Below are 23,189 nucleotides of genomic sequence, written 5' to 3' on the forward strand. Positions count from 1 at the left end.
CTGTTATTCCTGTCAGTGAAAGATGAGGACTGTGAAGCCTTGTTTCCCCTTCTGTTGTTGCAGAACTCCTTGGATGCGTCGGAAGTAAGCGCCGGGAGCATTTTGTGATCTTTGTGGGAGGAAGGCACAAGCCACCCAGGCCCTGTTCCCTCCATCTTGAGCCTTCCATGGTGATTTTGCAGCAGCACAGGGAAGTATGAAGCACTGAGGGACAGAAGTCAGTGTTTAAACCTGACTTCACTTCAGCATTAACGACCACGCAAGTTTCAGATAACAGAGGACCAGGGGTAGAATAGCAGAAGCCTCTTTTAAAAGTTCTGTTTTGCATATCTAAAGATTAGGGAGCTGTTCAGAAAAGATGATTATACAAGTGTTTTTATTTACTGTCCTAACAGAAGATGATGATCTGCAATACCTTACATGCATCTTGGATGCATCTGTATCACCATATAGATTTCAGGGCACCGGTATTGATTTAAGTTAGTAAAGAAACCCAGTGAAGTTTTAAATAATCGGAATAATATTCTCTCTCTCTTTCAGTCAGATTTGCCCTTCATGTTCCTTCTGTTTCATAATCCTCCTAGCTCTCCATTTCGTCATTACAAGACCAGCATCTCTACTGTAAAAGAAAAAAAAAAAAAACAGAAAGAGAGAGGACCCCCCCCCTCCAGAAAAAAAAAAGTCTTTTTACAATCTGCTATTTAGATCAATGTTTAAATAAATTTAGGGCACAAAGTGATCCTGGTTTTTAATAGGCCTATTTAGTTTCATTTACTTACACAGGTATTTTTTTGGAACCAGAAGCTCTCAGGAAGAGAATGTGTTCGATGCACCAATACCCTTTAGGATTTTGATAAAAGACAGGATATCATGAGTCTCATCACCACTTCTGTTATTCTTCTTACATAGTAGCGACAAGATTGAATCACCATTTTTAGCTATTCTTCGGCAGAACTCGCAATCTATCAATGTGTCAGCTCAACAGCAGTTTTCTCTTCACACTAATGTGAACCAGAAGGTCCAGCTATCACTGATTTTGACATTTTTATCTGAGATTGCATGTATTGCAGAAGTTTGAAGCAGATGAATTATAGGGCCTATTACATTTTCTTAAAGACGTACAAAACATAGAATACGTCACCTAAAACATTTCAAACTATTTTATACCGGATAACATTCCTGTGCTGGGTGTTTCATAAGCCTTCTGCTAGAAGCACTATTAAATGTTTGTCTGATAAATAACAAGGATGAGATCAAGTGTGGGTCCTGCAGTTTTTTAATGCCTCACATTGCCCTCTCTGTTGTTACATAATGCATCATAAAGAAATACGTGCCTTCATTCTCTTTAAATCACTCCGGCATGGATGGTACTAAGCCTTCCTTCAAGTCCTTGTTATGCAAGTCCTTGCTGCTGCTAATAGCTGTCAGCTCTGCATGGTTACTTAAAAAACAAGGTAACTGCAGACTTTTTGTGAAGTTCCTTGCATTTCTGGAATTTTCAGTGAGGTGATTCCAGGTGTGTTGCTCTCTTTTTCAGCTACAAACTAAGTTATTACAAACAAACAGGTTCTCCCCCATTAGAATAAAGTCCCGTTCATTCCAGAACATCAGAAGGTAACCTGTTTTTTTGTTTAGTTGCCTCTATAAACACATTATGAGTATCTTAATGCACTTCAGTATCAAAACCGTGGAATAGGTCAGAATGCAGTAATATTTTGAACGTCTGTTGGAGAATGCAGGCATATAACTAAGTACTAAAAAAATACATAGCACAGTAAAAAATCCATGACCAATCTAGCAAAGCTGTTAGGTAACAAAAAATCTATATAGGCATTAAGTACTATTCTTTAAAGTAAAATCTGTGTTATACAGTATAAGCAGCATTCAAGTGAAATTGATGAGACATCTATATAGAACAGAAAGTATAATTTTTTTAAAGCTATGATACGACATTCTGTATTTCTTTACTTTGAAAGTGGAATTTTACTTGTCATTCTGTAAAGGTATAAAATTAACAGCAAGCACTTCAGGGAATTAAGAATGCTGCCTGATTTGCGGAAATTTTTTTTCCCTCTGTAAAACACAGAGATCATTGGCGGCAAAAAAATCAAGAAAAACCTGTCTGGGTTTTCCAATATCATGTAGATCTTGTCGAGTACCCTATCTTTTAAGATGGCCTTGGTTTTAAAGAGACTGAAATAGGAATATCTCAAAATTCGTCATACTGACTATACTTAAAAATATTTTCTTTTCTTTTTACTTGTATGATATGCAGGTAGTAACTCAGCGATGTGTCACCAGGAAAGGAGGGTTTGTTTCATATTCCATTAGCAGATCGATTAGTTTAACAATCCTTTATTGCATTTCTACAATTCTTTACCTTTTTGTTGCTTTTGTAAATTTGAGGTACTAGGTTATTTGTTTATTTCCATTTTCCTACTTCTAATTATTTTGAAAGGTTTAAGTATAATTTGTTCAGATTTTGGTATGACACATGGAAAATATTTTTTTTAATTCCTTTTGCAAGCAGTAGGTTGGTGGGAGGAGGTCTGCACTGTAAAACAGTGTACCTATGAAATTGTACTCCAGTGGGAGATTAAATAAGAAGGAGCAGGATGACTGAGACAAGTCATTTGTCACAGATGTTCATGCAGTTCTGGTGTTTTATTTTAAGCTGGATTCATCAAACGTGCTAAGGAGTAATGTCTGTCTGATATGAAGTTCCCATCAAAGGAGACTGAGTGGTTTAAGTTTAAACTGTGGTTTGAAAATACAGGGAAATGTTACTGGACCGGTGACAGTTTCATTCGGTAGCCAAAGTGGACACAAGGAAGTAAATTGAAGAATGCTATTTTTGGCCTAAAATACGTCAGGAAAATACATCACTAATATGTTACTGTGGAGCAGTGACTTTACCTAGAAGATGGTTTTTATCTATGAAGCACAAAGATTTTACTGCAGATGTCTGAATTATGTAGATTATAAAGGGTACCGACGCCATTGGAGCCCAAGCATGAAATGGTGATCTGTGAGCCTCAGATATTTGAGCAACATTTACTGACCACCTTTACAGTATTTTACAAGTTTATAATATAGGTTTAGTATTAGTTTTATTTTGTGAAAATGGAGGAGGTAAGCACTAGTGTAATACTGATTTTGGGTTTTTTAGATAGGCCAATTATCATATTTAGTAAAGTACAATACAAATGAGAAGGCCCAGGACTAAGATTACTTTAAAAGACAGATTTTTAAAAAAATCAGTATTGCACTTAGTTTGTATTAGTTGCTCTCTCTTTTAATATAATTTTCTCTATTGTTAAGTTCGACTCTCTTCCTTCAGAAATACTGTGTCCCAGCCCCGAAAGGGAGAAATATAATGACTACAATTAGCTTCTGTTTACCAGAGCAAAATGATTTTTTCCCCAAACTGAAATACATGCATTAATTTGCTAGACTTTCAGCAATTTTTATGTATGGTATTTCTGAGAAAGAGGTTGTAATGTCCATTTTAATGCAGCTTACCACAGTATAGCAGCCGTAATTGAGCGCTTTTCTCTTTGGTAGTCAGATATACAGAATTGTCAGGCTGTTTGCTTTTAAATACCTGAAAACTGAATCGGAAAAAAGTATTTTTGATATGATAAATTTGGCTTTCCAGTCTGTACTTTCTTTTGAGTTTTCTAGGTAAATGCTGCGCAGATTGATTATCAGAAAAATTGAGGCTTACGTAATCGGGACATACATTTTTCTACTGCCTCCCTTCCCCCACTTATCTTTCATTTTACTATGAAAAATGAAAAATTTTGAAAAGAAAATTACTATGACGTACTGATTATACACACATTTTCATGGAACTGCACAGCCAAGCTAGTTGTATGTATTTAGTAAAAGAAACAGCAAGCATAATATAAAAACCTTGAGACGGCTAAACTTTAAAATTATAGTCGTCGTTCAATACAGCTTTATCTAATGTGCTGTACCTAGCTGCATAGCAATAATTCTTTTTTCTTTGCATAGGGAATTAGAGCACTTCTATGTAGCCTTTATTCAGAAAAAGAAAAATAAGAATGTTGTACCCTTTTTTTTTACTCGTCGTAAAGCTGATGCTCCTTTGTAAGGGAGGGGGTTTAACACCTAACTTTGAGAGGATGATTTTCAGTGATTGTTGTTGACAAAATATAAGCAAATGAATCAGAACTCTGTTCTGGTAGATAATTACAAACTGAATTAAGTAAAAAGAATAATATTAAAATTTTATCTAAATATGTTAACATGAGCTCTTACCCATAGGTGGCAGTCATCTTTCACTGTAGCAGGGATGCCAAACTTTTGGTTCGTGGTATTCGCGCTTATGCTGAAATAATTTTGATGAGGTATGCGTATGTACATAAGAATATACATGTCTGCATTTTGGGAGAGGGGGAAGGAGGCGAAATTAACCATAAAATTAGGTAGTAATTAGGAGGAATCTAAATTGCTGTGTAGAAGCAGTAAGATAAGAAATTATTGTATTCTGGAGAAAAGGTAGAGGTATTTTTAAAACCACAGAAACACATTTTTTTTATCAATCCATTGCTGACGCTCCTCAAAACAAAGTAATGATAATTCAGAAACCAGTTAGCCCTCCAAATTGAGCAGAAAGGCAGATATCTTGCCAGCCTTAGTGAACACAACCCTATATCGTGCCCAGTCCTCCAAACCACATTTCTGTCACCCTTTATCTGTAAATTACAGAAGCACCACAATGATGATGTTGCCCTGGAAATCCCAGCAAAGAGGTGTCTTAAAATTGAGCAGATACAGACAAAGTGCTCTGGGTGAGGGTGTCCTTTCAGTCCTGGAGAGCAAGCAGAACCTGCGGGCTGCTGTGCCGTCCTGTGTCTCTTTGCAGGGCTGCGATCGACACCCGTGGCAGCGCTGCGCAAGGGGAGGACGCTGCCTGCCCGAACAGAGATCTGCTCCGTTCTGCCATCAGCTTTTTTTAGGGATTTATGTGGTTTATGGGGATTTCCTTTTGCAATACCACTAAGGAGGCACTCGGGACCCCACCAAAACTGGAGGGGATAGAAGGAACTAATAAGGTCATCTCAGGCTAAAACAAACAGAACTCACGAAACTACAAATGTGTCATAATGAAACGATAACATTCTTCTGAGAATAGAAGACCGAAACCCAAAATTCCTGGGTAGGTGAAGTCATATTCTTTTTTCTATTACAGCTGCACTGAAACACTTTTTAGTTAAGATTAATCTAATATTGTGTCAAGGTAGGCCACTGTACACATTCAGCAGAGTCAGGAACTAGCATTTTACAAAATAGAAAATTGGAAAAATAGACAATTATGTGTTGCTGTTACAGTGTTTCACTGTGATGCAAGATTAAGGGCTCAGAATTGAGCAGAATGGTGCAGTATTATTAAAACAGAAGGACTAATTCTCCTTATGCAAGAGTCGCAGCAACACACATCATTGTATAAGCCAAAGCAGGCAGTATGATTTCATAGTCACACAGGGTATTTCCACAGACAGACAACCACAATGTCACTAATTAGATATTTGCATATGCATGGCCCCATTTGCTCCCCAACTGTAATAATTAGGAGTATTGCACTTCACATTAATTTACACTCTTGTGTAACACTATTGAATATACGATAGAGGGTGGTGATAAACTGGCCGGTGACAAATGGGTAAATTTGATACGTGTTTTGAAATCAGAGCTTTCACAGCCAGCTTTGTCCTTGACAAAGTGGGCAGGGCTGGAGAAGACCTCCTCTACTGTGGGGCTTGATCCTCTCTATCGCAGGCAGCTGTGTTGCACTCTCCAACTTAACATGCAGAGACACTGGACTCCATCTTGAAGCTACCCCTGCCATCAGCTTGCCTCTGTTTTTCTGTTCCTCTGTATGGTTAAAGATTTCAGGTCGTGTATCATGACCAGCTGAACCTCTCACATTCTGCAGGGTCTTCAACTTCAGTTTAAAGAGCATTTCTCTCACCCAGTATAAAGTCCATTCCCGTCTGTCCTCCCTTGAGTTTTTCAGTTTACTGCCAAAACCTGCTCGGCCTGAGTTCAGCCAAACCAGCTGTGCCGTGCCTGTCACAGACAAGGGTGCTTTTCACTGATGGTTCTTCTAACCCTCCTTTTTACCTCCACTTCCAGGAAATCTCTTTTAATCTGCAGGGTTAGAGGTAAGCACAGTGACCCAGATGAGATGTTGCCACTGCCTCTTATGGTGGCATTAATATCTTCCCATGCCTCCTGGATACAAAGCAACTAATAGTTTGATTTTTAATATATTTAATTTAACATTGAAGCTACCTGCTCTCAGTATCTCAAAAGCTGTAAGGATTGACCGAAACACCCAACTTATACTTTTTTTATGAATAGTGACAGCAAACATTCTTCATTCCTAGCTTGTGACCTTGACCTTTGCACTATCATACTACTATTGCATGACAAGGGTGTCAAAAGGCTTTTTTATGAAAGGGTGTCATCACTTTCATACAAGCCACGGGCTTCCCCTGAATTCCAGCATGTCCAGATTTGTTTGGGAATCTCTGCACTTTGCACGACTATGGATGTGAGCTGGCACAGGCACACGATGCAGCTCAGGGCACTGCAGGGGAGCCAGCTTGGCTCATGGAACAGAGCTGTCTCTAGAATTAGGTTACCTCCAGCACATCATAGTGTGTTAGCTCAGGTAAGCCTTCCAGAGTTTGTACAGCACTTCTCACTTCCTGTTCTGCGCTGGCTTCATTTGACAGCTCTGGGAGCAAGAGACCAAATTCTGAAATATTTTTACAGGAACAACAGAGGGATGGCCTTAGTGTCTCATTATATTGTTTCTATTGATCTTGTCTGTTAATCTCCAGTTTACAGGTGATGCCTGTGAAGTTGAAGGAGGAATGGATTGTGTGGCACTCTTGAATAACATCTAAAAATAAGAATTTTCTTTTTTGCCTTTTTTAATTGAAGAATCTGGAGGATTTTTGTTGTGTTTGTGGAAGTTAGCTAACATCATGACTGTCTCTAATTAAACAAGCAAAAATCTGTTTTCTTTTTTTTTCTTTTTTTTTTTTGCCTTCCCTTGGAACTGGTTACATGACCTTTGTATTGTGGCATTTTTATATAGCAATTTTATTTTATATATTTTACCTCTGTGCCTGCAAAACAACTAAGAAACTTGACCACTTGATTTGCCTTTATAGTGAAAATATCATAGTGAAGAACTTTTTCTAAGTTTGGCATAGGCAGAGTTCCAGGGTACTGAGTCAAGCTTATCATGTACAATAACTCTCATGCCCGTTGTTATACAATATTCCAGCCCCACTTTGTGCAGGCAGTACCCCAGCTTTGAATCCTCAGTTGATCATTCCTAATTTAAAGTAGTTAGTGAAAATAACTAATACGATCTGTCTGAGATCATTCTTTAAGGAAGTTCACTATAAACTTTCTGCTAGCTTGAGACTTTCCCTACCAAACTACTTTGCAAGCTTTTATTCATATTAAGAGTTAATTTAGCAACTGCTATCTTCCTCAGTTTATTTTTTTTTTCAAGTAGCATACTAACAAATGTTTTCCTGAAATCCAGTCAGATTAGGTCAGCTCACTTCCTTGATGTAGAAAATAGGGTTTGGTGCATTTTTTGTAAATGTCTGGCTAGTGTGCCATGATCTATTATTAGGAAAGCTTTGTAGTGTTTATCTTTTTTTCTATTTTATCCCATGCATCCTTCCATCCAAGTTTTTGATGGGCAGTCCCAATTTTTCCTCCTGTTAAACTTTCATTACTTCTAAAATCTTAGTTGAGGTGACTGCTCTTGGGCTTGGATTCAAGGACCAAGGTTGCTCACCCAGAAATAAAGAAACCCAGAACAAAACTTTTTTTTGCCATTTCACCTCTATCTAAAGGATTCCCAAAGAAGCTCACTCATAGAGACAGTAGTAAAACATGGATTTTCTTGGAGTCTTCAGCATATAGCTGAGAAGACCATAGATATAAGAGCCTCTAAATCCTGCAGTTTACTCCTCCAAGAATTTCACACTTCATTTCTAGTCCAGCCCAGGGCTGATCATATCTTGGAGGTTTTATGAAGTTTTAAAAAGAATGTGAACATACCTAACCAACTTGGTCAGAGTTGCTACAAGTTAAAAAACCTGAAGTTATGCCCAAATAGAGAAATCAGAAAATAACATCTAGCTGGCCAGTTATATATATATATATATATATAAAACCATATTAACTGTATCAAAAAAGTATTTTGAAGAAAACCAGCATGACCCAGGGGAAGAAACAGGCAGCTTTTGCAGAGGGAGGAGATGCCTCACAAATCCCTCCATGTGGAGGGGAGATCTGGTCAACACGCTTAAAAGGAATTAAAGAAAGACATTTGACATCTTTTACCAGAGGCTCTCAAAAACCTTAAGCTGCACAGACAAAGAGGCACCCTCTCATGTGGAGAAACATCACAGGAAAGAGAGGAAGCAAAGGTCAGAAACAAATGGTCACTTCTTGTGGTGATGGGAGTCCAGTAGCAGAGTCCCTTCACCAGCATGCTCAGAAATGTTCTGTGAAGGGGCAAGAATACAAGTGCAGAGATTACTGTGAGGATGAGGAGAGGATGAGGGACGAGGCCACAAAGCAGAGTGACTGAGCAAGAAAACAGCAGATGAGCCTTGCTGTGGATAAATGCCCTGTGATACACAGAGGGATCTTGGCTGGCTCGTACCCCTCCAGAGCAGCCTCGTGGGGCTCCAATAAATGCTGCCACAAAAACATCAATGCACAGCTTGGCAGTGGTTCAAAAAGCATGCAAAACATTAGGAATTGCAAAGAAAGGGACAGGGAACAAAATCTAAAAAAAAAAAATCTCATGGTGCTGCGTGAAACTCTTCTACCACTTTCTAAGTGCTGCACATGTTTCTTTGGTCTGTCTGCCTTTAGCAAAAAGGCATGGCAACGCCTGTGTTTAAAAAACATTGCAAAATCAAAGCTAGAAAGCCAGTATCAGACAGACAAACAAAACCCACTGCACTAAAGGAAAACAACAGTTTGCTTCACAGGCTTCTCCCCCACCTTCAGAAAAGCCAAAAGGAAGAAATTTCAATATAAGAGGAGACAGCTATGGCACTACTGGTAACATGATAAGGGTTGATGACAGTGAGTATGTAGAATAGTCTGATCATAGTTTGACCCTCATTTGCACCTCTCTTCCCCTCTTTTATCCTCGTAGATCAAACCTACTAATAAAGGTAAAGCAGTTGTTCAATGTCATGCTAGAAATCATTGATAAGCAAGAGAGACCATTGGATCCGTTAACCTGCAGATGGACAGGAAAGGCATCATTTTTTGGGGGGCTTTTGTTCTCAGACTTCAGTAGTACTGAAGTACTGTCACAGCTGCTCAGGGACACATGGAAAACTGGAGGTGAGGAGAAGCAGAGTTGGATGCACTTGGCAGCTCCTCCACAAGGTGTGGAGGGTGATTGAAGGAACTGGTGTTAAGCCAAGGGTTCTGCCATATGCATGATGAATAGTAACATTTTTCACTGCTGTAAGGCAGCAGCAAACATTTTTAAGTGTGGTGATCAATTTTGTTCTCTAGCATCTAATTGAGCACCAGTAAATATGTTATTAAGATGCTTGACAGTGCTCTTTTGCAATCAAGGCAAAGATGTAGCCAGATACTCATCTTAATCTTTTGAGACTCATTTCTAATGAATTTTTACAGTGCCTAGAGGAAAGGTCCCTGGTCTGAAGTGGGACACCTGGATGCTAAAAGCAAATTTTAATTAATAATATATTGTGTTTGTGATGTCAGTGTCATCTAAAGACAGTGGTAAAACCTTGTATAGGCTACTGACGGAATCCTATTAATAAAATTGCTTACTTTAAATCACTCCCAGGGCATAAGATACGATGTTCCTTGGTTGACAGTACTTTCTCCTGAATATTTATATTCATGGTTCTCAAGGAACCACCCAATACTGAGAGAAGCAGTATTTTGAAATAACTCCATTGTATTGCAATCTCTTTGCTATCGTTCTGTCCTATGAAGATATGGATAAACTTCCATTCTGCTTATCAGAAATATGGAAGAAGGTTGAGGCTCTATACCCACTGCAAAATGCAAATAGGGAGGTAAGATATACCTACTTAAGATAGGTATATATTGTCTCCTTAATTACTCAGTCCACTGTGAGTAATCAGTCCTCACTTCTACAGTGGCAACTTTTTGATCTTCTTTTTTCTGCTGTGCCGAAGGAACTTTTTAACTCCAATTTTTTTGGAATAAAGCTTACAAATTTTACTCAAAAACTCTGCAAAATTCTACCATATACAAAAGCCCATCACTGCAGTGATTGCTACAGAAATAGATTCTGGTTCTGATTTAAATCCACATTTCTAGTCAACATAATTTAACTGCAAAAGGATTTTGTTTTACTTTCACCCCTAGGTTTTCTTAGTATTTTTGAACCATTGAGAGAAGAAGGATGGAATCCTAGACCCATTGCAGTGCTGGGAAATGTGCAGAGAGCTACACTGAAATGAGAGCTCAAGATGTCCTGAGCTCAAACAAAAGCAATTTGGCTAGTGTAGTTGGTTTTGAGCAGTCTTCTCAACATTTTAGTTCCAAAACCTACAGAACCAATCAAAAAAAAAAAAAAAAGAAAATCCATTTATCACCTTGTGCAGTCATCACAAATGGTTTAAGTTATAGTGATAATAAAGACTGAGCCATGAATTTTAGTGGCCTGCCTTTATTTTTTTCAATTATATACTTTTTACATTGTTAGTTGACTCCTACACGTGTGAAAGCATATACATGTTTTAGTTTGGGGTGTGCTGTGATACTACTTCTGGACAAACAAATCGATCCAACAGTTTTGCAGGCAATTATCTAGTGTTTCATAGTCTCCAAGCTGCTCCTGGACCACAGACCTGAATTAGAAAACATAAAAATTGTTTTCATTAAGGTATTGATCAGAAAACCTGAAGTGACATATGTTGGAGTAATTCGTAGCAAATCATTATTACAAGATACAAAGTAAATTTTCCATTAATTAATGAATTAGTACAGTCTTTGGACATTCATCCTTGATCTATAGATTATTTCACCTTTTTTTAGCAGACAGCACAATGTGAAAACTTTATTATTGTGATAACATGTCAAAAAACAAAAGGCAGTAACATGGCAAAAACCCACCAGAGCTGTAATCAAGGGGGTAAGAGGACAAGTCTGTCTGAGCTGGGAGCAGCAGCTAGAAGAGCACATCTTCTGTGCCATAAATGCAGACAGAGTTCAAATGCATAAAAGCAGCTGTTGAACTAAAGCACACACGCCTCCTAAAAAAATGGGATTGCTGGGATGATCATGTATCATAGAATTGTAGAATGGGTCAGGTTGAAGAGCACCTTAAAGAGTACCTGGTTCCAGCTTCCCTATCTTCCAGGCTACACCACCATCCTTCCCAGAGGGCTCTCTCAGAAGCTGTGCACTGTCTCCAAGCAAGCCAGCAGAGAGCAGGACTTGTGTCCCCTCAGCCCTGTCCTACCAGTCAGGAGCAGATTGAGTGCCTGGCCCTTTTGCCCAGGTGAAGGTGGGTGAGCACAATACAACTTAACTAGGCTGCAAGAAGAACACATGTGATGTCCCTGTTCTGTCAGCCTAATGAAATTCCCACTTCCACCTGCAAAATCTGGAGGCCTGGAGGATTTGAACCTTTTTAACCCTGGGGCATGGCCATAGAGATAAAAGCACAGAGTGGCAGAATATAGTAATCTTCAGGATGTGTGGCATCATTATATTCAGACACTGTGTAAGCCTGATACAATAGCTCATACTACATCTTATTTGAAATTGAACTATACCTTATTTAGGGCAGAGAAACATTTTCAAAATTGCCTAGACATCATAGAATTTTTTAGAGGTATAATTTTCAGCTTTTCCATTGATCAAATTTTTTTTTCGAGTCACTAGTTCACTTTCCCATCATCTATTTGACTTTATCATAGGGATGGCTGTATTTGCTTGCTAGCATGAAATGCTGGAGGGTCCTACATACTTTGTAGTTTCAGATTTTGGTTTATCTTGCCAAAAAATCCGGGTATGGGGATGAATACAGATGTATCTTGTTCATCATATTTGCCTTCTACATAGGGATACAAGGAAGCTTTCACTGGATAAAGAACATACTGTAATAATTTTGTAGATTTGGTTTTGCATGTGGTACAAGTATTTGTTTTGCTGGATTCTCAAAACTTCTGGAGAAAAGAAAAGGATTGTTGCCACGTAAATGTCTTTCCAGAAAACAGCAAACAAGCTGAAGAGCCAAGATCTCCATCGTGGCGCCGCTCAGCTGACCTCAGCCACTTTGCACGAGGAGGGAGCATTGCCTGTATCTGCTGTAGTTGTTTAAATGCAGATGAAAAGCAAAGGCAAGGTTTCCTCCTACCAGGGTTTTGTCAGAAAGGGAAATCTGCTTTCTGTACACACATTAGCAGTGCCTGAGGGATGGGGCAAGTTTTGCTTCCTGGTGGCACGTATGAAACACCCTTTAGTTGTGAGAAAATCTCGTAAGTTTTGAAGAAAGAAGACTAAGAGCAAAGCAGGGAGTATTAACTACAAATGAAGGGGACAGTCCTTAAGAGGATAATTTTCTGCTTTTAAATCTGGTGCCCGTATTAAAATTTCTCCCAGCAGCATGTGCATGACTGATACTTATTCAGCTGATAGCGCAAAGCAGCAGTGACCCTGGCACCAATGCCGAGGCAATATTTACAAAAGGATGAACTATTTTCGAACAATGTCTTCAATGTACTAAGCACAAACAAGCTTTTCTTCAGCATCAGGCATGCATGTTGACTCGTTCCAACGATTTTGTTCATGTACAAATGTATTCATTGTGGACAATGCAAGGAAAATGTCATTCTCTATTTATATCCCAGTTTCCTTTTGTCCTCTTTACAGTATCTTGGGGCAGTGATGCAGAGCAGAATCTTGTTCTAAACTCCTGCTATTTTCCTCCCCATCTTCTTGCGAAGCGCTCACAGCAGCAGAGCCACAGCGAGTTAAAAGGCTCCCTACAGCAGATTTTTTTTTTCTTTTGAGACACAAAGATCGGTCTCTCTGCCTCCGCTTCCCAGCAGAGAAGATCTAAGTCCTGCCTCTTGCTCCATCACTCGGAGCACATAATGGTTTTGGCAGCAGAGGAAGTGGTGGTAGCAGCATTTTGAGCCATGTAAGTGGATGCACCTGGCACAGCAGTGTGAATAAGCAATGTTAAGGCAATTCTCTCCCAGCAATATATGAAACCATCCACTTCATGAACAGCCTCTCTGTGATAAAGGCTGCCTTTCTGTTGACTTGGATAAGTTCCCCAGTATGGTGAAAACAGAATAATGGAGGACTTTGAAAGAAGGGCCCTTGTACAGAAAATAATTAATCTTGCAGCAGAGGGGCAGGGAGAAAGATTTAGTGACACTTGAAAACAAAAAACAAATCCCCAAGTCCTAGGACTAAACTAAAAAGCACAAGTGCAGGCTCACACTGTGTTTTCTTTGTAGAACAAATTGTCTGTCCTGAAAGCATCATTCTTGGGCAGGTTGGCCACCATTTCAGGTAGGAATTAGGAACATTATTTTAAAGGACATTTCAGGGAAATTCCATTTTGCCTTTCAAGCATCATCTGATTTTCTTCAAGGTGGAAATGTCGCTTCTCTCAACTGTGGCATTCCATTCTGATAAGCTTCACTTTATTGGTAAAATGATATGCATTGTCTTAGTGGTATAATCATATCCTTACGAAAAATCAAGTGATAAAACTCCTTACTTCTACAATGAAAATAATGTAAATTGAAAGCTCAACATTAAATAGAATTTGCTTTTAATAGATTGCTGCACTCTTTCCAGCTATGTGTATACAAAGAAAATAGTCACGCATGCCTCAGATGCAACAGTGAAAGGAATATAACACATTCCACATGTTCTAAGAAATTGAAACACTCACATTTCTGAAGGAAGACTATGTGGCTGTTTTCCAGTGGGAGACTCCTGAGGCCTGTGCACCCACTTGAATGGATCTCCCAGTAAAGAACATCCCTTATACACAGGATTCACATCCAATGCAAGCATCAAAACATTTACTGAAGATAATGGATTTTGTATGAAAGTAAGTCTTTTCTTTCCCCAGATAAAATATCTCAATCAGGTTGAAGCAATTTTGTTCTCTGAAAGAAGAGTTTGAGACTTAATGAATATTACCAAATGAAAAAATTCTAACCACATAGTGCCTTTTAGATAAAGGGTATATAGAACACCAAATAAATGAACTCTTCTTGTAATTCATACTTCTAATAATGCATGATTTCATATGCTTTAGCACATAAAAGATTAGATAGCTTGAAAATTAGAGCAGTCAAACTTTTAGCACAGTGTGAGATGAAGATAAGGAGTATTCAGTCACCGAAAACGTCTTTCCTTCATCACCATCTAACTCATCCTTAAGGAATTTTTAAAATTACAATTGAGCAATTCTTAACTACTGTACAAAAATAACTTCTATTAGCTGGAAAACATTTTAAGATCTTTCAACTTTAGGGTATAGAGATAAACTGTCATGTGAAGGCTTGCCTTATCACTCCCATAAATTGAAGTTTGACAAAGGTTGGTAATTCTGACATTTGGAGAGATGATTAAACCCCCTAAATGATTGAAAGCTAAGCATAACCTTCAAGATTAAATGAAGATTAAATGATCATCTCTTATGGATGTATGCAATATATATGATTTCAACAGTTAGCTGGCAGCAATCATTCATTCTCATTTTTCATTAAATTTTTAGAAAGTGGCATCCCCCAGAGTTAAATCTGGCATCTGCAACTAAGGATAATATTGAAATACAAATAATTTGGTTGTAATCTAGGTTTTTGGGGTTTTTTTTCAAAAAATTTCTATCACTGCTGCATCACCATATTGAAATGGCTCAGACAATTAACTGATCAGTCCCTGTTCAAATAATGAAAAACCTTTGCAAGTGTTTTAATATGATGTGAGTCTTTAGTGAGCAGCAGGAAAAATATGCTCTCTTCAGTAAAGTTTTTAAAAACGTTGTCTCAGTATGCAATATGTGTCAATACAGAAGACCTTTTCTGCCAAAACATAATTTTATCTAAGGGCAAGCCTTGGAAAATGCTACTTATCAGTTTCTTTTAATCAGATAATGTATAATGAATAACTGCAGCTAACAGTATTTTTTGCTTTTGTTGGTACTGAAGCAACTGATATTACTGCTTTTTGTAATTTCACATTACTTAGCAACAAAAAAGTTTAACTTCTGTTGTTGGAAGCTATGCTAGGATTATTTTCACAGTCTGCTCAATTTGCCTGCTCTTACATCTGACAATCCACCATAAGCAATTGAGAAATATTTTCTGCACAAGCTACGTTAAGCCTCATAACAATTATTGCTATCTTGGCTGATCCACTCAAAACTGTTTCTCCACTTAATCCAAAAACCTAAAGCTCTTTCTTTTCAGGCAGCATATCCTTCCTCATGGAAGGCATGTTACCACTATAGTCATGGTCAGAATCTGGGTACAGATGCAATGGGAGTTATTAAAGTTATGTAGGCTCAATATTAGATAATTAATCCTCTGATTATTCCCCTTCAGTGCTGGGTCCCACCCCTGGACTCAGTGCTTGACCTACAGACAGTACTGAGCCTACAATAAAAGCTTGTGGTCACCATTTTTAGAGACAAATTATTTGCATATGAGATGACTGTAGCAGCAGTTCTGGTGTGACCACATCTAGTCTGGGCACATACTGAAAATGGATCTTTTTACATTCAGTGATAGTTCAGTTTAGCAAAGAAACTTAGGATTCCTTGGGTTTAAAGGTGCAATATGAACATAAAGCCTGAAATGAGATGAGGGTTTGGGAAATAAGACTTCAGCAGAGGCATGTGAGGTTCAACATCTGAGAAATCTTTTTGAGAGGATGAGTAGTCAGCACTTCTCATAGTAGTTGTGAGATCTTTGTTTTGCTCTGAACGTATTCAGTAATTTTCAGGCCGTGGTGTCACATTCTGAGCCAGTGCCTTGAACCTGGAGCCATCCCTGTTATTTCTCATTGGAGCAGGGTGCATCTCCAGGTAACACAAACACCCAGCCCCTGGGAGACTCATTTGACACATCCACCCTTGCACTGCCTGTGGGCTGCAGGGACCCTTCCAGAGCTGTCAGGGCAGAGGAGCCCTCCTGACCCAGGTGGAAGCACAGCAAACCCAGCCCTGCATTCAGCCACCATATGCCCATGCTGTCCCTGCCCAGTGCAGTTAAATAAATGGATGTTCTTTATTTCCTGGCCTTCACTGAATTGGACACACATCCTGCATTTGGCTGTGATTTGTATTTCCTTCAGCACCTGTAGTCTGTGGTATGCACTTGGCCACTGTGATGTGTGAGTGTTTTATAACAACTGGACTGGGTGGGAAACTCGAGCTCTGGACAGGTGACATTTTTGATGCTGTGGAACAGATGCAAACTTCTGTAATACAAACTAAGTGGTTGTTTCTACTGAGGTCATGAAGTGCAAACATTTTTTTTATTTATTTCATAATCCAACTTGTATTTTATACTTCAAAGTCTGATAACCACAATAATTTTGCCAGAAAGAAACCTTTCTGAGCTGGCTGGTTCTACAGATGAATGCCACATTTAAAGATGAATGCCACATTCATAAACCAAAGGTTTTCTTTTGCAACTCTAAGTACCAGAAGTGTTTGGGATCTGTGGGAGAGGCTACATGACCCCAAGCAGGGTCCATAGCTCAGAAGCCAAGGAGCTGGGAAGCTCCTGAGCAGGCTGGCTCTGCACACCTCAGTCCCACCACTCAACAAGCACTACATCTGCTTGGGTTTATGTCACCCTGACACACATTCACAGTCCTGGGCCAAATGTTTCTTACACACAGAGGGATTGAGAGATGGGGCCAGACAGACCTCAGTCCTTCAACCATTTGGGAGCATGTTCACGGGGCTGAACAGAAATATCACACCATACTTCTCGTCTGGCAGAAGCTGAACAGCATCACTGACTTTCTGCTCAAGTCCTCAGGTGAGCACTCCCACTCTCTCCAGGAAAAATGTTATAAGTGATGGATGAATTTAAAGTGTTAATTACACCAGAGAAGGTAATAAAAAGGAGTGGAGTTGAGTTTTCATTTCAATTTTAAGTGAAATTTCAAAGACTGTATAACATTTAAGTTGTAATAAACAAATGGCTAGAAGGGACAATAAAATGCTGGTACAAACTTTGGAAGCTGGTAGTTTTCAGAAATTTGACAACCATCTCCAATATTACCATATAGTATGGGTCAAATGTCTTCATGCTGATCTTTTTTTTTTTTTCCCCTGTAGCAAGATGATTTGTTCATTAAATTGCTATTTATTTCAATGTATTCCTGGGAAACAAAGCCTCCAGTCTGTAACAGTGACAGGTCACTGAAAGGTGGCTTTCATGTACTCAAGCACTTCACACGTTCTAGGTCAGGCACCCTTGATGTGTGTCCTTGTGCAAAAGCTCCTGTAGGATGTTTTACTTCACTCCTTAGACAGAGGCATTAAATTTGACAGCAAAATTGCTTCCACCCTCTTTATATCAGTAACTACATAAAGGTAAGTTAGAGCACATGGTTTTAATTTAGCCTTTAGTGGTTTTATTTGGCAGGGGAAAAAAACTGTTGAGCACTAACCTTGAATTAGAAGCTGACCTCCGAATTAGTCAGCCTTTTTCTTGTAAATGCATTTTGTAGAGTATAAACATGAACCATCTATTTACATAACGTTAGTGACAGCCAAATGATTTCTTAGGAGCATTAATGCTGGAAATCCCAAACACTCCTTCCTTGATGGAGAATGGTTTATAACTCCTGAGAATAATCTCTCCAGCAAGTAACTGCAAACAGAAAAGGCTGATCTTTTTCCAACCAAATTTAGGATTTCTCTGGTATTTCACTAAGAAACCCCAGATAATAATTATAAGCTGCTGTTAAATGAAATGCAGGTCACCTCCCAAAGTGCATGTGGAAAGCTCTGACAGTGCTGGTGGTGGTGCAGCCTGCTCCTCTACTACAGTGGCTTTATAGGAGATGCTGTGAAAAAGCAAAGAACAGCCTGAATGCAGCTTGGCACTGGGGAGCCCTGGTGCAGAGTGCCAGTGGTGGCCCTGAGGGCTGCCAAGGACAGGAACCCCGTGGTATCCCTGAGTTTCTCCACCTGTGCTGTTGCTGGTTTGCTGGGAGCCAAGGGCAGTGAGGGAGCAAGGAATTTTAGGCTGCCTGAAGTTGAGATCCTACTTGAACCCAACAGCAGATCTTCAGCCCCCCTCTGCTTTCCCAGCTGGAGCAGCACAAGAAGCCAGCCTAGTAAACTGAGGGGTCCTGCACATGTGCTGCTGCCTCTGACAAGTGTGCAGCCCTGCATCCTACCTGAGCTCACAGCAAGGTCTTAGAGTTTTTAGATTTTTTTCTCAAATCCAGGTAAAATGAAAGCCATGAAATGCCACCAGGGTTTGAAGTTCCTGTGTTTCTTTGAGTGTGAGCTTTACTGGGTTTAAGAATCAAATTTTACAAAATGGATATATTAACAATAATGAAAAACAAATCTAAAAAAGATCAGAATAATTTGTGTGAATTTTTTTTCAGGCCAAGGGAGCATTTAACAGGCTTTCGGAAGCAGAAAAGTTACTTGGCTCATTTTAGTTAATTTTTGCCCACTTTAAAGAGAGAGTATTTTGTGGACGTCATAGTTTTCCTCTTTATTGTTGAATAAACAGCAGAATGTCCTTTCCTTTTTTTTGTTAAACTTATTTTCAGCAGGTATTTTTATTACTATCATTATTATTATTATTATTGCAATAAGAGTACATACCACAGCATAGTACTTCTAGCTTGCTCCACATTTGTTGGCATGCCATGCCCTGCCATAATATTCCATAATAAGTCTCTAAATTAAGATGGTATTTTTCATGCTTTCAGCAACAGCAGCAAGGTACTCTGCTCTTTGCTGTGTGTTGTTATTATTAGCTCTCCCAGGATCGAATTCCAGCCTCGGGCACTGCTTGTGTGATGGGGCCGAGCTCTGATGGCAGGTTTCAGCCCGTGTTTTGTCTGGCTGTGCTTGCCCTACCTAATTCATGATAGGGAGCACAAAGACTGGGCTGAACAGAAGGGAAGTGCCCATCATTTTAGATATCCTCAAATTACTGCTTACCACTTGTCTCCAAACTAGAGTAAAGTGGGTTCTGTTTAACATAAAAGGTGGGCAGGGTTTCACTCCAGGCAGAGGTTTATCAGTCCCAGCAGCCTCTCTAGTAAGTGGGAATAAGAAAGGAAGCATCTGAAGGCTTCTCAGATAACCAGCAGCAGGCCCAGCTCTGTTTTGCTCACTGGCATCCTCCATGGGGGTACCACCAGGCCACTTGTGCTTGGCTTGGGGGCCAGGTTGCAAGAGGCACAGACAGAGTTTCTTTGTTTGCCAGTGTTGTGAAACACTCCATTCAGCAACCCTGCTGCCCTCTTGTGCAGCATAGAGCCTTTCCCAAAGATTTGGCACAAATACTGTCACTCACTGCCAGTGAAACAGGGCAAACACCTTCCCCTCCCACTGAGAGCAGGAACATTGACTCCTGCAGGTGTAGCTTGTCCTTTCTCAGGCCTCCTTCCTCTGCTGGCCTGCAGTGTGCAGCAGAAAGAGTGTCCTTGAATAGGCCAGCTCTCTCCAGGACTGAGGGGTGACATGCATTCATTATGCTCATTCAATAGAATCACAAATCCACAGAATGGTTTGGGTTGGAAGGGACCTTGAAGGTCAATTAATTCCAACCCCCCAGCTGTGTGCAGGGGCACCTTCCACTAGACCAAATTGCTTCTATCTCCCTCCAGCCTGTCCTTGAACACTTTGAGGAATGGGGCATGCACAGCTTCTCTGGGAGATCTATTCCAGTGTCTCACCACCCTCACAGTCAAGAATTTCTTCCTAATACCTAACATAAATTTATTCTCTTCAGTTAAAAGCCAATCCCCCTTATCCTGTCACTACATTCTCTAGTAAATAGTCTCTCTCCATCTTTCCTGCAGGCTCCTTTTAGGTGATGGAAGGTCACAACTGGGTAATCCCAAAGCCTTCTCTTCCAGGCCAAAAAATCCCAATTCTTCTAGCCTTTCCTCACAGAAGAGGTGCTCCATCCCTCTAATTATCTTGGTGGCACTCCTCTGGATGCTCTCCAACAGGTTGATATCCTTCCATTTGATACTCATTTTGTTCATTTTACTTGCTGTGTTCAGACATTACAGCAGTGTCCCTTCAAAAGTGGAAAAAGCAATTTTTCACATTTTAGGATTACGTTAGGGAATATAGCACTGTGTGGCTGAGGTATGTGTCTTGCTGAGGCAGGGGGATATTTCTTACCTTCACTAAAGCCTGTACAAGTTCCCTGTCTCCCTTCTGAACTGCCTGGTCCTGAGCTGGGACACACCTGGGAAATGCAATTTTTCTGCCTTTTTCTCTTTAGCAGGTCAGTCTTGAGCTATACAGGGAGTCTTGCTGGCTGCATGCTCCTCTGCTGCTGAAAGAGCTCCTTGTCCAAACAAAAAAGGATTGAATGAAAATTTTAGTGTGATTAAAACACATTTCTCACAGGAAAAGCCTTTGCCTAGTCAATCAAGGACATTTCTGCTCCAGAATAAGTTAGAGATGATAGCAAAAAAAGCCCCAAACTTTTCTAGGTAGTTACTGATATAAATAAAGAGCAGGAAGAATTCTTGTCCTTTGCCTGGCTTACTTTGTGTCCAAAATTGAAGCGTTCTGCTTGCTCTGCTTTTCAGTAAAATCTCTAGTGCTAGCAATTTTCCCATGTAGGAGGGAAAAAAGAAGTGTTGGCAAGAATCTCCCAATCTGTCTCATCAGCACCATCATTAATTGAGCAATTTTGGTAGTGGATCAGTTCTTCTGAGCTAAGGAAGTGAGGTATCTTTATTGTGGCCCACAAGACGAGCAGGAGCATGGCACAGTGGGGCTGAGGTGAGCTGGAATTTCTGCTGCTGTGTTTCTCTCTGTGGCTTTGGAGGGCAGCAGTTCCTCCCAAGGATCCCAGAGCCAGGCCACAGCTGCCACCAGGCTGTCCTTTCCTTTTCTTTTGCTCCTTCAGGTTACAAAGCTTAGAATTTTCTTCCAGCTCTGTGGTGGGCGACATGGATGGCAACTTATTTATGCTCCTGTTGTCTCTAGAAACCTCCAATTGGGTTCCTCGTGGCATAGTTTAACACGCCCACTGCCTGCCAAATATTTTTTTAAATCCTAAAAGCCTTTCTGTTGCTAGGTTGAAATTTTTTCTGCCTTTCAGATATAAAGTGACTAATGGGATACATTTCATAATACATCAGCAAGCATAATACTTGTTATTATCATATTTTAGTGCCCTTTAAAATTACTGTACTGGGAGGATGGGGCAGTATGTAAATTGTACATCATAAAGACAGTAGGGCAAATTCTTTGTTCTTTGATAATCACATTTTATAATTAGGGATTAGGGAGATGAAGTTAAAACGTATTGGTGTGGGGTTTTTTAACCAATGTTTTTCAGGAGATGAACACATGTCCAACAGTAGACATTAGGTGTTAGGACTTGTGTGGAATTTTGATGCTGTAAACCTCATCCTGGTCTGGTACAAATCTCCCTCAGGTTTCCATGTTCACAGGCTGGGAACACAACTTCTCCTATCCTGTCTGGATAGCTGCTGTTTTTTCTCTTCCTGCTGATTCCTCCTCTGGTTCTGTACTTGTCGACAAGACAGAACCTCAGCCCATAGGAGAGCAAATGAATGGAGAAGTCATGTGGACCAGAAGGAGTAGTGGACACTGACACTGGGTGACATCTTGGGATAGTGTTGAATTCAAAAGAAAAATGATGAGGCCATTTAATCAATAAATGTTATTGCAGTTTTTGTCTTTTCATCTTCTGATAAGAACTCTCTGTGCCTGAGACACAGAAACAGTCACTCTAAGTCCCTCTCAGTCACAGGTGGGATAGTTCTAGCTCCTGAAAGCCCACAGGAGCCATGCTAAAAGAAACAGGCTTGGAAGATTGATCTATGGCTTAACAAAACAAACAATTTCCACTTATGCAGGTTCATGGATTCTAGAATAAATAAGATTTTCCTCCTGCTTGACTCCTCTGGGGACTGTATACGTGGAATGGTGCGTTCCCTAAGTGTTGGCAAAAGGAGAGCCCAGCTCTGTACTGGGGAGCCCACCTCAACCTGCTCTGCCACACTTCTCCTCTTTTTGTACTCTTAAATGTTCCATCAATTGATAATATCCAGTGAGAAACTCATATTACAGAGATTTCTCCATGCAAACATTTAAACATTTAAAACACCAGGCAGTTTCAGTTAGCTGCAGTGCAATGGTTTTGGGCAATAAAGATGTAAGGTTTTTGTTGGTTCATTGAAGCTGTTACAGAATAAAGCTTGGTTATAATATGATCCAGGATGTCTTGCTGGTTCTGTTATGCCTTCTTATACAGTAAGTGAATTAGCAAAACAGCTTGTGAAGATTCCTCTTGAGCATTTGTTCACTCTTCTTAAAGTGATACCAAGAGGTCTTGTTGAAATTTTAAATTATTTTCTATCCCTCTAATTGAAGGTAATAGATTTATTTATTTTAACTGATAATCATGAAAAGATAAATGAACTCTGAGCCTAGTTTGTATTTAAAAAAAAAAATCTTCAAATCTGGAAGTCTAAATTCATGCAAATCTAGAAAAAATAGAAATTGTGATGTTAAAATATTTTATTTTAGCAACATAAAATAATTTGGGTTGGAAGGGACTTCTGGAGCCTTCCTATGGTACAACCCCCTGCTCGTAATTGGACCAGCTTTTACACTAGTTCAGGCTCCATGGTGCCTTGTTCAACTGAGTTGGAATATAACTGAGTTGGGGTTTTTATGCTTCCTCTTACTTGAATAATTTGCAAAATAAAAATTCAGTCTTAATGTCTGAAACAAGTGTTGCCTGACAGTGTAAGAAATTTGCTTTCAATGGCAAAATTTTGTTTGCCTTTGAAATTCCTTGACATATCTCAATAGCAAAGAGAAATAAAAAATCACTGTTTATAATCCTGAA

At 39.6% G+C, this 23,189-nt stretch overlaps 1 protein-coding gene and 1 long non-coding RNA gene across 4 annotated transcripts in view; one reads left to right on the forward strand and one right to left on the reverse strand.

The window, feature by feature from the left end:
* The window catches only part of LOC139595592 (uncharacterized), a 5,109-nt gene extending 4,954 nt beyond the window's left edge, over window positions 1–155 (reverse strand). For both annotated transcript variants that reach the window (XM_071439073.1, XM_071439065.1), the window contains exon 1: window positions 1–155. In XM_071439073.1, the coding sequence (XP_071295174.1) occupies window positions 1–155 (155 nt within the window).
* LOC139595603 (uncharacterized) overlaps window positions 1–23,189 on the forward strand; it is a 36,452-nt gene that overhangs the window by 1,271 nt on the left and 11,992 nt on the right. Inside the window, exons 2-3 of one of the 2 annotated variants that reach the window (XR_011681068.1) lie at window positions 64–11,602; window positions 12,311–23,189. The exon at window positions 12,311–23,189 is cut by the window's right edge and continues 7,655 nt beyond it. This is a non-coding gene — a long non-coding RNA (uncharacterized lncRNA). Of the gene's footprint in view, window positions 1–63 lie in introns of both variants that reach the window. The other variant, XR_011681067.1, reaches the window with a different exon arrangement.

The sequence above is a fragment of the Agelaius tricolor genome, unplaced genomic scaffold, assembly GCF_023055355.1.
Source record: "Agelaius tricolor isolate 1412-34295 unplaced genomic scaffold, bAgeTri1.0.p SCAF_1, whole genome shotgun sequence".
Taxonomy (NCBI): domain Eukaryota; kingdom Metazoa; phylum Chordata; class Aves; order Passeriformes; family Icteridae; genus Agelaius; species Agelaius tricolor.